Here is a 15,866-nt window from a genome sequence, read left to right on the forward strand (position 1 = left end):
AGCCTTTGCTTCTTGTTCAGGGTCACTTTTCATTCCAGCAATTCAAGCTGCAGCCACACAATGAGGATTCTCCATTCTGCATTCATTGCCACAGTACATGGAAACAGAGCTGCAGCATGGGAATTTTATGCACACTTTCCTGTCAGCGGTCATTTCCCCTGCCTCGCCACCCTAGGGCTTTTGGATGACTTTTTTTTAAAGTGGTAATTGCTGTAGTGCTATAGCAATGGCTAATGTTAAAAAGCGACACTCCCCCCCAAGAGGCCTGCCAGTGGCATGGTAGCTGTGAGGATCTGACCGATGGAAGGATTATTTATTTTTTAAAAATTATTGGCTGCCTTTCCACCAAAATAGGGTCTCTAAGGTGATGAACAACGAGGCATGAAAACATTAAACATATACATATGCACATACAGGGAAACAATGACTGGAGCATGATTGAACCACGATACTGTGTGGGTGCTTCAAAAATTTTTTCCCAGTTTGGTCAGAGAATAACCTCCATGTGGAAGCAGTCTATTTTTGTGTTTGTGTGTGTGGAAGCAGTCTAAAGGTGTTTGGCCTGCAGTTCCTGTGGATAAATAGTGATTTGTATGTACAGAAGCAGCTTGGGGTCTAGTCATGTGCTGATCTAGTAACATTTGTAACATAGCCCCAAGTGGAGTACACAAATCCTGTGGGAAGACGCTACATCAGTGTAGCCTGATTCTAGGATGGGCAACAGCAGAATATTAAAGAACCAAAGTGAGCCTTCAGCAAAGTCAGCTGGCTATGGTTTTCAATCATTGCAAAAGCAGCATAGGATAAGGACGGTGTTAAAGCAGTTCCCTTGCAACTCCGTTCACATCACCTTGCTTACGCTTGCAGAATGGTGGTTTGTTAAACTGGCTGTCATTTATGTTCACAAAGAACCTTTACAAAGCCACTCCTTGATCAATATCTACAGCAAAGTGGGCAATAGGTCCCCCTTAAACCCCTTCCAGCCTACCTTGCTGCCCCTCCCTTCTTTTGCTACTGATTTGAATCTCGACCCTCTTTGTAAGGCTCTTGTCCCAGTCTGTTCCTTACATGCTCTTAGTATACATTCTTTACTGTGAGCCTTTCATTCCTGTTTTCTAACCATGATTCCCTTGTATGGCTCTTTTAGTCATGTTCCAGCGCAATGATTGTTCAACATATTTTTCCCTAAAGGTTCCCTTGCTCGAAAGCCAGGCGAGTCCGACTCTAGGGCTGCGGTGCTCATCTCCGTTTCAAAGCTGAAGAGCCAGCGCTGTCCGAAGACGTTTCCATGGTCATGTGTCCAGCATGACTAAACACCAAGGCGCACGGAACGCTGTTACCTTCCCACCGAAGTGGTACCTATTTATCTACTTGCAAGTTCTTGCTTTCGAACTGCTAGGTTGGCAGGAGCTGGAACTAGAGACAGGAACTCACTCCGTCATGCGGCAACTCGGGTCTCGAACTGCTGAACTACTGACCTTCCACAGCCTACAGTTCAGCGTCTTAACCACTAAGGACTCAAAAGATCCTATATTCTGTCTTTCTCATAACCATGCACATATTTAATGCCAATGAGAGGTTTTCCATGCATCTTTCTTTTGGGAGGGAAAAAAGCTTACATTAGAGTACGTAGTATGGGAAGCAATGTTGTGTGATGACCCTTAGGGCAGAAATCTCTCAGTAGTTTAAAATCTCAAGGGACAAGATTCTGTAGCCTTGTAGATTGTTTCATCCTCTATAGTTCCCCTACTGTTCCACAGTGACTAAATTCATGGTGCTACATAGAATGTCACTCCTGTGCATTGTTTGTCCCTATGTAGGTAAAGGTAAAGGTTTCCCTTGCTCAAAAGCCAGTCAAATCTGACTCCAGGGTTGCGGTGCTCATCTCCGTTTCCAAGTCGAAGAGCCAGCGCTGTTCAAAGACGTCTCCGTGGTATTGTGGCCAGCATTACTAGACGCCAAGGCTCACAGAATGTTGTTACCTTCCCACCAAAGTGGTACCTATTTATCTACTTGCAATTTCTTGCTTTCGAACTGCTAGGCTGGCAGTGTCCCTATGTACTATGGCACAATTTCTCTGTTTCCTTTTTCTTTCCATAGATTTTTTTTGTGAATGTACATTACCTACAATTGGTTCCTTAATATCTGCAGTGGTATTGCAAAGATCTTGGGATATAGAACATGGACCATCAAGTGCACTAACGTGTTTTGGGCTGGCCCTGCAAGTAATGAGTATTTTATTTACTGAGTGTGTTGTTATCCTGCCCTTCCTCCAGAGAGTGCAGGGTGGTGTGAATGGTTCCCCCCTCTTCCATTTTATCTTCATAGCAACCTTGTCAGGTAGGTAATGCTGAGAAAGAATGACTGGTCCAGAGTCACCCAGTATGTTTTTTTCTTTCTTTCTTTCTTTTTTTATTAAATATAAAAAAACCAGTTAAAAATATGAAAGCAAGTCCTGGTGTTTATGCAGGGTCACCCAGTATGTTTCATGACAAGCAGGGACATGAACCTGGGCCTCCCCAGTCTTACTGCAACACTACACTGTACTTGTAGTAGACATCAAAGCAAACAAAAAACGAAATCTGCATTTTTATGTTCTTATGGAGCATTAATGGAAATACAAAATTAGTGTTGCTTTATGTTTTCCATGCACTTGTGTAGCTGAACTACTTCCCCTATAGCGGATTCCTCATTTAGTTTAGATTTCTGTGGCAGGATATTCAGCTGGTTACTATCTCTTTTGTTTGCTGCCCTTGAGAGACACTCCATAACTGGGCACTTTGATTCTTTATCTCCTTTCAAGTCCTTTAACACTTTCATCTAACTGGCAGGCAGGAGAAGATGTACTTTTCAGGTATGTAGCCATTGTGTAGTGCAAAAAGATCTAAGGACAGGCATTGCTGTGAAGTTCTCATAATCAGCCCTTCAGTGTGCATATACAAAGAAATGCACTCCTTCACTGAAATGAATAGGGGATGAGCAAAAAATCATGACCAAAATAACCAGAATGGCCTGAACTGAAAGTACTTGATGTATCGGTAATTCCATATGAAGCATGCTATACCCTTTTGCTTCTGTACATGATTGGGAAACTCCTTGGGACATCGATATGCAGTTCTTAGAACTGCAAGACACAAATGCTATAAATCCTTGGAAACATGCATGGATCTCCAGATCAGGCTGTATAACCATGTGAAATGCAAATTGAATTTCTATGGATACAGAGTCTTGGATTCTAAGCAGTGGGAGTGGAGTCAAGGAAGGCACTAGTGGAACTTCCCCACCTCCCCTTCTCACTGCAGTCTTCTGTGCCTCATGAAACTGTGGTCCTGTGGGTTAGTGTGGGAGGCAAACTGGGAATCTGAAACAGTAAGAGAGGAATCAGCAAAAATCTCCCTCCCCTCCTCCACTGATGGAATAGCCATTTCATCAGAGGAGCTGGTGACTAAAGGGAACCTCTACATCCAGAGTCACTATACTTCTGATTGCCAGTGCTATGGAACAACACCAGGGGATGGCCTTGGCTTCGGTATTCTATTTACCTGCCTTCCAGGGTAAATGTTTGGCCAGTATGTGAAACAGGAAGCTGGACTAGATGGACCACTGGTTTGAGCCAGCAGGGCACTTTGTATGTTCTTATAACTTCTTATGTTCTTAGAACTGTTCTTAGGATCCAAGCCATAGGTGTTTTGGGAATGCTAGTTTTATTGCAACAGACTCCCTGAACTACAGCCTTTGAATCTAAACATGTTGAAGCAGATGATAACTGACCCAGCTGAGAGAAAATCAGCATTGCTTCTGCAAAGGGAAGCTCCGTATCACCAGCTTTTGAGAGTTATTTGAAGAAAGTGAACAAGCATGTATATAACGATGATCCAGTGTGCATTATAAACTTCCAAAATGCTTTTGACAAGGTACCTCATCAATGACTCCTGAATAAGCTTAGTAGTCATGGGATAAGAGGACGGGTCCTCATCTGGGTTAAAAATTGGTTAGACGACAGGAAGCAGAGAGTAGGGAAAAAATGGATAGCTCTCTGAATGGAGGGAAGTGAGCAGTAGCCTCCCACAAGGATCATTTTTGGGTCCATGCTATTACATTTGTTCATAAATGAGTTGGAACTCGTTGGTGAGCAGTGTAGTGGTTTGCCAATGAGACAAAATTATTCAGGATGGTGAAAACTAAGGCTGACTGCCAAGAGCTCCAGGAGTAGAGGGAGTTGATAAAGAGACGTTTCTCTTCCCCTCCCCAAATACTAGAACTTGAGGGTACCCATTGAAATTGATGGACAGTGGATAAAAGGAAGTACTCAAGAAATGATTAAAATGTGGAGTTTGCTGCCAGAGGATGCCACAGGGATAGATGACTGTAAAAGTCCGTTAGTGACTACTAGCCATGGTGATGGAATGGAATCTTCATATTCAGAGGCAGTAAACTTCTGAATACCAGGGACAGGATACAACAGCGGTGGAGTGCCTGGACCTCTATACCACGCTGTTGGCCCTCTAGAATAACTGACTGGCCACTGTGTGAGACAGGATGGTTGACTAGATGGGCCACTGGTTCGACCCAGCAAGAATTTTCTGATGTTGTTCTGTTGTTCATAACTAAGTATCAACACTAAATGGTACATCATATCATACAAACCTATCTTCTTGGAAATGTGGCATGTCACCCAGGAACCTTGTGTGGGGGAAAACAGTATTTGCTTCTTTTGATTCTAATAAGGGAAGTGGTATGCTTTCAAACTGTTTGCTACATAGATAGAAGTGTTAGTAAAGAACAAATTTAATGACCCCCCCAAAGATAAACAAAAACTATACACAAATTAAATACAATTTTGTCATGAGAAGCAAAAGGAGTAACTCTGCATGGATACGGTCTGTTATGTTTTAAAATCTTATGGGAAAAGCAGCTTGTATTATTGCATCAGTTGTGAGATTGGTTCCTTTCTATTTGTCCTCAGTACTGAGCCTTTAGAAAAGCCTTCCTGGGGCCCCAGTCCTGTAGTGCACTGCTCCTATTGACATCAGCCCTATCACTGGTAGCCGAAGAAAATCCATGCACAAAAACTGGGATTAGTAGTGGGACAACACTGAGCCTTACATGTTTGTATCCTTAAGGTCTTGTGGGGATTTGATTGGCTCCTTATTGGTAGTGTTGGAAGTCTTGGATTCCAGGTACTCAACTATTCCATATAAGACAACGGCCACCACCAGCACAGCCAAGACAATATACAGTTTGATGTAGACCTGTAAGAAAGTGCTGTAGCCAAAGGCGATGACAAATCCCAGTGATTCCCACAGGCGATAATTAGCAAATGCAGCTTCCTTGTGCTTTTCAAATAAAACTCCATAGAGAGCTGTAAAAAAAGAAAAGAAAAGAAAAGAAAAACATGGTAAAATATGATATTTGAGGCCTAAATCTTACACTTATTGATGCAATTAAACTCTTTCTTGGTGAGATCATGCTGACTAGGTGGTGGTTTGGAATGTCTATGCTTAAATCTAATCTCATCCAATCTATCTAGCTCTTATAGTTTGACTGTCTTGATTACCTGAATGGACCTATCACCAGGTAACTAGTAAGGACTTGGAACAAAACAACCTTCCATGCTGGAAATCTCTTTTCATTGCCTTTCATAGCCTTCAGCTGGTGGGAGGGGTAGAGGAAATGGTGTTGGTGCTGTTTTGAATTTCAGCTCAGTGGCAAAGGGCTGATCGTTTTGAGCCAAGAGTTTAGCAATTCTGATAGCAATCTGGAGGTCCATGTCATTGTTTTGTGGTACTTCAAGGGGAATGAGAGGTTGCATTCTCTACTATAGAAGTGTGTTTGTTTCTGCTGTGCTTGACTTGCATGTTTGTAAAAAAAAATACAGAGTTTCCATAAGTCTCAAGTGCTCTCTGCAGCGTTGCCTAAGGACTTCTCTTACCTCAGGTGACTGAGGCGCACCTAACAACAGGTATACATCCTGTCTTCCAGAGAAACATGTAAGAAATGGAGTCACTATATCTCCATTTAAAAATATTAAGTGTTGCTAATTTCCATTTCAAGTTCAGGCTGCCTCATTATAGCATTCTATGGAATAGTTTAAATGGTAGAGAAGTGATTAATGATTTGTGCTGCTGCAGCTTAACTATATTCCCATTCCTGGCAGCTGGGGCAGAGCCTAGAAGGTCTGTCTGTTCTTGATGGGAAACTTCCATTCCTTCAATACTGTATGAGCCTAAATATCTCTGTGCTTCCTTTCATAGCTTGTAGAAAGCAATGCAGGCAGCTGAATCACACAACACGGGTGATAACCCATGAGTGCAAGTGGTCTGGATCCTCAGAATTGGTTCTCACATGCATGTTTATCACTGGAGATTTGCAGCATCATGTGGTGATCTGTTTGTATGAATGGATTATCACAGATCATATCACCTCAGATATTTCAATGAAATTTGTTCACATGTTCTGCTGCCAAATTTCCACTTGCCAGTGCTAGCAGAATACTTAGGTATGGTGAAAAATGCTTATAACCACTTATGAGTCATATGCACATTGTTAGCCTGTGAAAACATATGCTGTTGTCATAAACTATGATTTCAGCTGCAATAGTCAATATATAAAGGCTGGTTAGTTTTTCTGGATGACCCATGGCCCACACACCTTTTTTATTTGGTGTTATCAGTTATGTTAGTAGTTAGAAATGGCACATTGGTGAGGCTGCTCAAAGGACATCCTGTCTAATTCTCAAATTGTTCAGGCTGCATTAATATCCTTTTAAAAGAGAATTGCTAGAAGATGGAATTCTATTCTTGCCTTCTGAATAATTTGATTCCATGCTGTTGAATAATTCTGTTTATACAAATGTGAGGATTATAACACAACATTTGTACGTGGTCTTTATAGGAGCAACATTTAGACAGAACGCAAAGATATTAGACAGTTTCAATGCAACATATTTTGGAATACCAGCATATATTTGTATGCACAAACAGCCAAATTAATCTAAAAAAAATCAGACTGATTCATGCATTCCCCCTTGTATACTCTAGGAGGAGCTCTTGAACAATATTAGATTGCATTTCCCTAAAATAATTATTTGAATAGTGATGCTTAATATTCGGTGCCCTAAATTATCTTTAGAGTTTGGTACTTAAATTAAGAGCTCAATAAGATTTTAGGAAGGAAAGCAGTTCTTAGTCTGAACTACTCACACAAAATGACTCAGTCCAGTTTCTCAAGCCTTACTGGTTGCATAATCCAAAAGTACCTAGAACTTTACTCATAAGATCGCATGTGAACAAAGCCATTCATAAAATAATGAAAATGCTCCAAATTCAAGCAACATTATTTTTGAAAATATCCAATACACCCATTATTCTGTGACCTCCCTGTCTGATTTCAGTTCTGTAGGTTGCAAGAGGGACTCAGTGGGGTAACAAGGGGTTAGGGGGATGGTAAGTACAAATATGGGTATAGCAAAGACACTGGAACCAGGATTTGCTAGACAGGCATTCTTCTTGTGCTCAGCATTTCTACTTTTAGCTCTTCATCACACCCCATCAACACACTTTGTGGGGGCTTTCTGATGGGATAGAAGCAAGTCTTATGCTAAAGATAAAAACTGTTATGGATTCCTTTGTGGGGGGCACAAGAACAAGGACCCTGGAGATTTGGGGATATGACATTTTGAGACTAGAGGGGAGACATGAAGGAAATGTAAACACTGCTGCATAAACACCAGACTACATAAATGTTTACTAGAACAAGTGTTGACTTTCGACAGAATATAATCAAGACTGCTGGATAAATTTCTGTGTCTAAAAGAGTTTTCCAGATGGCCAGCCGTGTTGTTCTGAAGTGTAGAACAAATTTAGAGTCCAGTGGCACCTTTATGACCAACAAAGGTTTATTCAAGGTGTGAGCTTTCCTGTGCATGCACACTTTTTCAAATACACTGGAATGGTAGATGATGACAAACTTTAAGTCATGCAAACTTTAAGTCTCCTATCTTGCGTGAGTCAGAAAGTGACTTGACAGCATTCCAATGTATTTGAAAAAGTGTGCCTTGCACATGAAAGCTCATACCTTGAATAAACCTTTGTTGATCTTAAAGGTGTCACTGGACTCTACATTTGTTCTAGAAGAGTTTTATAAATAACAAATGAAACCCCCCCCCCAAATGACAATGCTGAAGAGGTGAATTCTGCAGTTTATATTTATCAAACAATACAAACTGAGCATATATGTTGATTTATCTGCATGCATTATCCTTATAAATCCTTCAGCCTGTTTTTGAATGGCAGTGCTTGGAACCACCATTCTCTTTCCCCCTTCCTCCTCCAACCAAATACCGGAGCAATTATTCACTGCTCCTTCTGGCTCTTCCAAGATGGATGGAAAACGGTGATTCTCAGACTGATGGGTTTTGTGTTCTGTCCTTGTGTATCACAAAGCCCTAGCAGGTCAGAGTGTAGGACATTTTAGCCCAAGGAATATTTCTTAGCATGTCTTTAGATATGTAATGCTTGGTTCAGTTTTGTTGTTGTGTGAAACTTGATGACTGTTACCATGATGTTCCCAGGGAGTGAGAAAGTATTTAAGGTGATCCTTATTAGTGGGGCAATCTCTATTGGCAGCTATGGGCAAGCTGTGGTTTTCACACTGCTAGACCGAGCAATGACATATTTATTCAGCAAATTAGCTTAGCATTGTTCTAGCTCAGAGAACATACCTAGTTTTAAAAAATAATTTAATCCTTTACATTTTTTCTCATGCAATGTTATTAATATACACTTATATGTATGTATTATATGTATATTATATATATGCGGTGGCTCAAGTGGTTAAGACGCTGAACTGCAGTCTGTGGAAGGTCAGTAGTTCAGCAGTTCAAGACCCGAGTTGCCGCATGATGGAGTGAGCTCCCGTCTCTAGTTCTAGCTCCTGCCAAACTAGCAGTTCGAAAGCAAGAAATTGCAAGTAGATAAATAGGTACCACTTCGGTGGGAAGGTAACAGCATTCCGTGCGCCTTGGTGTTTAGTCATGCTGGCCACATGACCACGGAAACGTCTTCAGACAGCGCTGGCTCTTCGGCTTTGAAACAGAGATGAGCACCGCAACCCTAGAGTCAGACTCGACTGGCTTTCGAGCAAAGGAACCTTTACCTTTTTATATGTTTATTATTTTTCTTTTGCTACCGCTTGGATAATAAACATATTAATTAGTTCATAATGATCAGATATTTCCTCTGATTTCTCAAAACACAACCTGGGTTTGAGAATTTTCTTCAGATCTAGATGATACACATACAAATACTACCTGTCAGTATTAAAGGAATAATGCAGGTAGTATTTTCCATCAATGATCATGAACACAACTCAGAATAAATCAGGGGATTTACAATATCTTCTGACTTTGCTTCTAAGATTTTATTTGGTTCTTTATAATTTATGTTACTTGAAGATCAAGATTGTAACATCCTCTCAGTATTATCAGCATGATCACCATTTTTATTTTATTTTCTATATTTTGCTTTGTTTTTAGTGCAGTGTTCTCTAATTTTGTGGGTTGCATCTATGATACTGCTCTTACAGCATTGCAATATACACTGTGTATACACATACACACACTGATATATGGTGTTAAGGCTCCTCATTAATTCCTCTGAATTTGTATTAATTAGTAATAAAGAACCACTAGTATTAGTCCCTTACAGGTTATTCAGTTCTTTAAAGGCTTGATTTGAAAATAGAAACAAAAATGAAACAAAATAAGACACTAATGGTATTATAAAGTTTAATTTACTATCTTTGGAAGCATTTTTTCTCCAGTATGTACTACCATGGACTTAGAAGGGTGTAACTCTGCTTAGGATTGCACTGCAAGGCTCGATTCAGTATTATGAACAAATTGTTCATAAAGTGAATGAGCCCTAGACCCTTGGGTTCTCTTCCCCGTTTGCCGAATTCTTCTTATTTTGGGAAATCTTTGAACGGACTCCAGTCTGTTCTATTGTGCATATCCAGGCAACTTAACAAACTGGTTTTTCTTTCTTTCACAATAACTGTGATTCTCAGTGAGGCTGGATCATGGTTTATAATCCTTGTTCTTGAAAAAGACACACACAGTTTGTTAAGGTACCCGCTTTTGGACATCACAAAGCAGGAAGTCTTCAATTGTGGCTCTGTTCACAAGAAGAGGTGGAGGAGGTGGAGGGAGCCCAGAAGCCCAGGGGCCTGAGGTTCATGAAAGTCTGTAAATATGTAAATACAGCCCTTGCCCCAAGATCTGGCAGAATGAAAGATGCAAACTGCCAGATCACAATAACAAGTCGAAAAGGCATTTTAGGTTTGGTTAAAAAGGGATTATACATTGTACAATTCATGTACAAAAGCATAGTTTTCCAAAGAAGCCGAGGTGTTAAAATCCATAATACTATTCACTATTGTGTTCTCTCTCAAACAGTTAAAAAGTTATGATTTAACCCTCTCCCCTCCCTCTCCCCTCCCCTCCCTATCTGAGGTTCAGGCTTCCAATACTGAGTGGATATATTCTAAACAGACTTATACAATTGGGTTGTCCCCTCCCAGTGATAAGGGCTTACCATTGGTTTGTGTTTGCCAGACAGCATCAGAAACACCCCAGAGTGCAGGTATTATGAAGAACACAGCAAGATACTCTGGGCTAGGTTTCCAGAGCAGTAGTGTTATTATACAGGCAAGATGGATAATTGCCGCTGTTGGAATAGGAAAAATCAAGAGAAAACAAGAAAGGTTATTTATAAGGTGGCCATTTTATGGCAGAAGAATTGCATTGTTGTATCAGACCAAGGTCCATAGGCTATTGTTCTGTTTCCAGTAATGGCCCACAGACCACTGGAAGCAGGGTGTGGATCCCATCTTTATCCTGCCGTTCCATTGAGCAACGTTTGAAGGCTTCCTCCAGCCTAAGCAGCCTTCCTCCAACTTAAGGTGCTCTTAGGCTATAGGAAGGCTTCTTGGAGGATGGTTTGATCTATCCCAAGAGAAGCTCAACCATGGGCTGCTTGGCCATGAAGAAGATCATCTCCTTTTGTTTGTTCCTGGCACTTGGTATTCTGAAATCCAGTCTATATCCATAGAATGTTCATTAAGCTGTTATGGCTAATAGCCACTGATAGACCTCTCCTTCATGTCATCCTGTAGGAACTGTTTCTTACAGTACAATCCCATCCCTAAGATGAAAGTGATTCCCCTGGCAACTTTCTGCTGTAGTGCATTTTAACTCACTGCTTTTCATAGTAGAACATTATCTCAGGCAGGAAAAAAGGTCTAAACATAATTGCAAAATCATCTTCACCTCAACATGTACCACAGATTTGTGTCAATATTTCCACTTTAAGGTCATGAGGAAAAAAGACCACTGGCCAATACCCCTTCTGATTAACAGGACCCATAGTAGTTGTAGTTATAAAAGTCTATTTATTCCAGAATTGTCTCATTAGTGTTGACTAGGCTACTATAGGATAATAAATAGTGACAGAACTATAACAAATATATCTCATTGTTATGTTTAGAGCTGACATATGATCTAACCCCCCCCCCAAAAAAAAACCTGATGAAGATAGCAAAACCCTGATTGATTTCAGCAAGACTGAATTTTCTTTAGAACATCTAGCTGGGAACATTACTCATAAATCATATTAGACGTGAAGCTCAGGAGGTTCAAAGAGAACAGAATCCAGTAGAGAAGCAGATACAAACCCAATAGATATGATCTGACAAGTGCTGCGTCCCCACAGGCTGCCCTCCTTGCCTGCCTCTATGAAGCTGGTTGGATCAGCAGCTTAGCAAGTGTATAGACCTGTTAGCAGCCATTATTGAACATTCTGCTATGAGGATGTAGCAGAAAGATTTGTGGCTGTAGTTCAGTGCAGTGAGAAAACTCATCCAGAAATGAAAAACTGGTAATTTATTTCAGCTTCAGATACGTTTACAGTCAAGAATTTAATCAACAGCTAAAACAAGTTAAAAGTGAGAGGAATACCTCTTCCTACAAAGATATTCAAATATCTCTCTCCTTGTGTGTATTGTCACAATTGAGTTGCTGAGTATATAAAGGCAGCTGTTGAATTCTGAAGCTCTAGGGGCCTAATTATGAAGTGGTAGAGGTCAAATTAGGCAGCCGCGGTGGCTCAGAGGTTAAGACGTTGAGCCGCAGACCGGAAGGTCTGTAGTTCAACAGTTCGAGACCCTAGTGTTGCATGACAGAATGAACTCCCATCTCTGGCCCCGGCTCCTGCCAATCTAGCAGTTTGAAAGCAAGAAATTGCAAGTAGATAAATAGGTACCACTTCGGTGAGAAGGTAACAGTGTTCTGTGCACCTTGGCATTTAGTCATGCCGGCCACATGACCATGGAAATGTCTTCGGACAGCACTGACTCTTCGGCTTGGAAACAGAGATGAGCACCGCCCCCTAGAGTTGGATTTGACTAGCTTTCGAGCAAGGGAAACCCTTACCTTTACCTTAGAGGCCAAATTAGGGAATGAGGTTAAGTCTCACTGAAGGGGGTATAGTCTCACAAGAGATTTGTTGGCAATTTAAACTGCTCTACCGTCAGTCGCCACTCCCAAGGTGGGCAGGTAAATATGTGGCATAGTGCTTCCTAGCTGTGGCTCTGTGTGAGATGCCAATGGATAGATGGAGAGGGGGGAGACTCGTTCTCCCCAAGATAATTGGAGCAGATAACGGGATAACTCTTGGGATTGAAAGAAAATCACGGTTCTTAATTTGAGATGAGATGTCAGAATTAACATGCTATACAACTTCTCCAGGACTCTTATCTGGCCACACAAACAAGGCATGGGGGTTAGTAATATTTCCAAGGCGTGAACCACCATTGTTCCCATTATGTTTGGACCTCTGCGGCTCTGTTTGAAATGAATGTATCAAAAGACCTATTCCAATATTCCAAATAACAAAGGAGACCTTGGTCCTGAGTTAGCCTTTACATACCCAGTACAAATAGAGCTTTTCTGCCTGTGTACTGGGAAATCTTCCCAAAGAGCATCGAGCAGAGTGAATTTGTAGCTGAGAAGCAGATCATCACATAGCCGACAGATTCTATCCCAAGGGCACAGGTCACATAGGACTGGAGAGAAGAGAAAGAGAAAGGCAAAGTATTATTATTCATGATAGTGACTTTGATTCTGTCCTTTGAGGCTAAAGATGTACTGATGAGTGAATATTCAGATGAAGTAGTGGTGGAATTGAGACAGGGGTCTGGATATTCCTCGCACAGGCTATCTAATGCAAAAGCTGCTGTAGACCTGGGGAAGCCTGCTATTGAACAGGAGCAGAAATCATTTACTTGATTTTAGCCGTGGCAAGGGAGTGGTTAAGTATCACATGGTTCTTTTTCTGAGTTCACTGGCACCAGAAAAGGATGTGTTTCGAGTTTAAACAGAGTAAGACTAGAGAGTCAAACATTAGTGCCAAACTATAGCTGAGACGAGAACTGCCTCATGAAGACAGAAAAGCATTTTGGGTCAGTTTTCATGCTCAGTTATCCCAAGCTAACTGTCCCTGAACATACATCAGATCTGAATTTGTTGACCCAGCTAGCCCATGTCACTCTTCCTTGGCATGCTTCTTCAGACATACAGAATGCCCTTTCCTTACACTTGTACCCAGTGGCTTCATTGGCTGTTTTCTGGTGCCAGGCTCCACTAAAAAAATAATCAGCCAGTTTATAATTGATTAGTACATTTTAAATTTTTGGTATATGGTTTTTTATTTCGCCATTTGTTGTTTCTCCTTTGGCTGCCTTATGATTTTAATTGGTTGCTGTTGGTTTTTAGAGACTACTCTTTTAGTGCACCTGATGTTTTAAATATAGTTTTCGTTTTTAGTTGCTGTGGATGGTTTCTGTATTTGACTACCTTGATTTGTATTGTCTTAACTGGAATATATTGTTGTGAGCCCCGCAGGGCACTTCTGGTGGATATGCAACATAATTCAGCAATGTATTTTAACTAGTTCCCTAAAAATTCAAAAGGGAGGTCAGAAGTTACCATTCAGGATGTGCACCCCATGCTACATTTTAAACCAGTGATAGTCACTCAGTGGTTTGGGAGCCACATGTGTCATTTGGACATGTCACCTGTGGCTCTTCTGGGCACCCTTCCCCAGAGTGGCACCCACCCCATGTTATAAGAACATGGACAAGGCCCCATAGGGCTTGTAGTTGGCAGGTGGCTTTCACCTTGAAACAGCTGTTGGTGGTGGGACAGGAAGATGAGTACGCAGCTCTCTTCCCTGAGCTGTGGGCATTGTGCCAGGGATGGAAGTAAGAGCCAATCTTCTCCAACAATCCCTTATCCTTCTCTGCCGCCTCTGAAGTCTCAGCCCCGCACCTGGGCCGCTCTAGGAGGACAGCGAGCGTAACTAGTATCACCATGGCAGCCACCCAGGAAAAGAAGAAACTGGCCACAGAGGGGTGATGGTTTTACTCCCCTTTCTCTGAGGCCAGCTTGCTGTCCTCTGGGTTGCTGTGCCTCATACTGGGGAGAGCATGAAAATGCCGAAAGCCCTTCCTCTCACTTCAGATACACAAGGGATTGCGAAGGTTCAACGGTGGTGGGGCTGGGAGGGACACTCCTACATGTACAGGGGTACTGTGGTAATTAAAAAGGCTATCATTTTCTACTTACTTTTCTACTTACATCTTATACTATTGCATGTGTGTTTGGAGTGGTATGCAGGGGATACAGTAGCCTTGTGGCTCTTTAGGCTGATGGTAATTGGAAGTTATGGACTGTGGAGTGAGTACCACATGGTAAGACTTCTACACAACAGGTTATTGCATTGAATCCACTGGAGTGTTTCCATGGACAGAAGGATTTCTTTCTGAAGAGTGCAACTTTTACCATTTTGATCTGCAGCTGGAGGGGGAAGGCGAGAAAGTCATGCTCCATGGGCAGAAATCCTTCCATCTGTGGAAATGCTCCACTGGTTCCAAGCCAATATGATGTATTCTCTGGTGGTCCAGGAGTGGCGCAGTCCTTTAGACTCCTTACTCCTGGGAATAGCTCCTCGTCTCTGAAGGCAGGGCCGGCAGACTCTTTAGTCACGGAGGCGAGGGGCTTGTCCCCTGGAACCCAGTCTCTCCCGCCCTGTCTCCCGAGCAGGTCGTTGCAGGCTGTGCTCTAGAAAGAGCACATTAGTCACACAAAGAAGAAGAAATCAGAAAGAGAGAGAGGAACAGGTAGCTTATAGCTTACTCTGTCCTCAACCCTCCCCCTTTTGTCTTGCCAGCTGTGTGAGAAGAGTGGCTGTATTTGGAAGGTGCTGACAGACCTGGGAGAACCCTGGGGGACAGCAGCACCAACAGGACTACCGCCTGCATCCCAGTACAGAAGGGGGGACTGGTCGACGGGTCTATGCTCCATACCCATAGGGAGCTCAGGAGAAAAGCGGCAAAGTGCCTAATGTTGGTGGGGCTCCTGCAGTGAGGTGGTGAGTACTCGTTGGCTGTTTACAATTGGCTCCTGATTCCTGCAGGACAGTGTGGGAGGCCGATTCTGAGTCCTGGCTATTGTCGGTTTGGTAAGCAGGGAAGGGGTCCGGGAGGGTTCCTTCTAGAGGCCGTTCCCTCCCCCCCCCACCTTCCCATGACTGGTGCAGGGGGAAGAGGAAAGGACCGCAGTGGCTGGGAATGGAGCAGCCAGTGGGAACACAATGGCAGAGGGCTCCTTTATGCGTGCCATAACTTTAACCCCCCCCCCCAAGGCCAGCTTGCTCTCTTCAGTTCTTGGGAGCTAGACAGAGCCAGCTCTGGGGGGGGGGGGGCCCTGGATGGGAAACCCCCAAAGGGTTCAAGGGGGCCAAGGAAAT

At 42.4% G+C, this 15,866-nt stretch overlaps 1 protein-coding gene across 6 annotated transcripts in view; it reads right to left on the minus strand.

The window, feature by feature from the left end:
• Nucleotides 1-4,780: 4,780 nt before the first annotated feature.
• UNC93A (unc-93 homolog A (C. elegans)) overlaps nucleotides 4,781-15,866 on the minus strand; it is a 38,341-nt gene continuing 27,255 nt past the window's right edge. For all 6 annotated transcript variants that reach the window (XM_015422173.1, XM_015422174.1, XM_015422172.1 and 3 more), the window contains exons 7-9: nucleotides 12,987-13,122; nucleotides 10,596-10,727; nucleotides 4,781-5,362 (exon numbers count right to left, since the gene is read on the minus strand). In XM_015422173.1, coding sequence (XP_015277659.1) covers nucleotides 5,103-5,362; nucleotides 10,596-10,727; nucleotides 12,987-13,122 — 528 coding nt within the window. In that variant the 3' untranslated portion in view covers nucleotides 4,781-5,102. The remainder of the gene's footprint in view (nucleotides 5,363-10,595; nucleotides 10,728-12,986; nucleotides 13,123-15,866) is intronic.

The sequence above is a fragment of the Gekko japonicus genome, unplaced genomic scaffold (genome assembly GCF_001447785.1).
Source record: "Gekko japonicus isolate JY-2015 unplaced genomic scaffold, Gekko_japonicus_V1.1 scaffold347, whole genome shotgun sequence".
Classification (NCBI taxonomy): Eukaryota; Metazoa; Chordata; class Lepidosauria; order Squamata; family Gekkonidae; genus Gekko; species Gekko japonicus.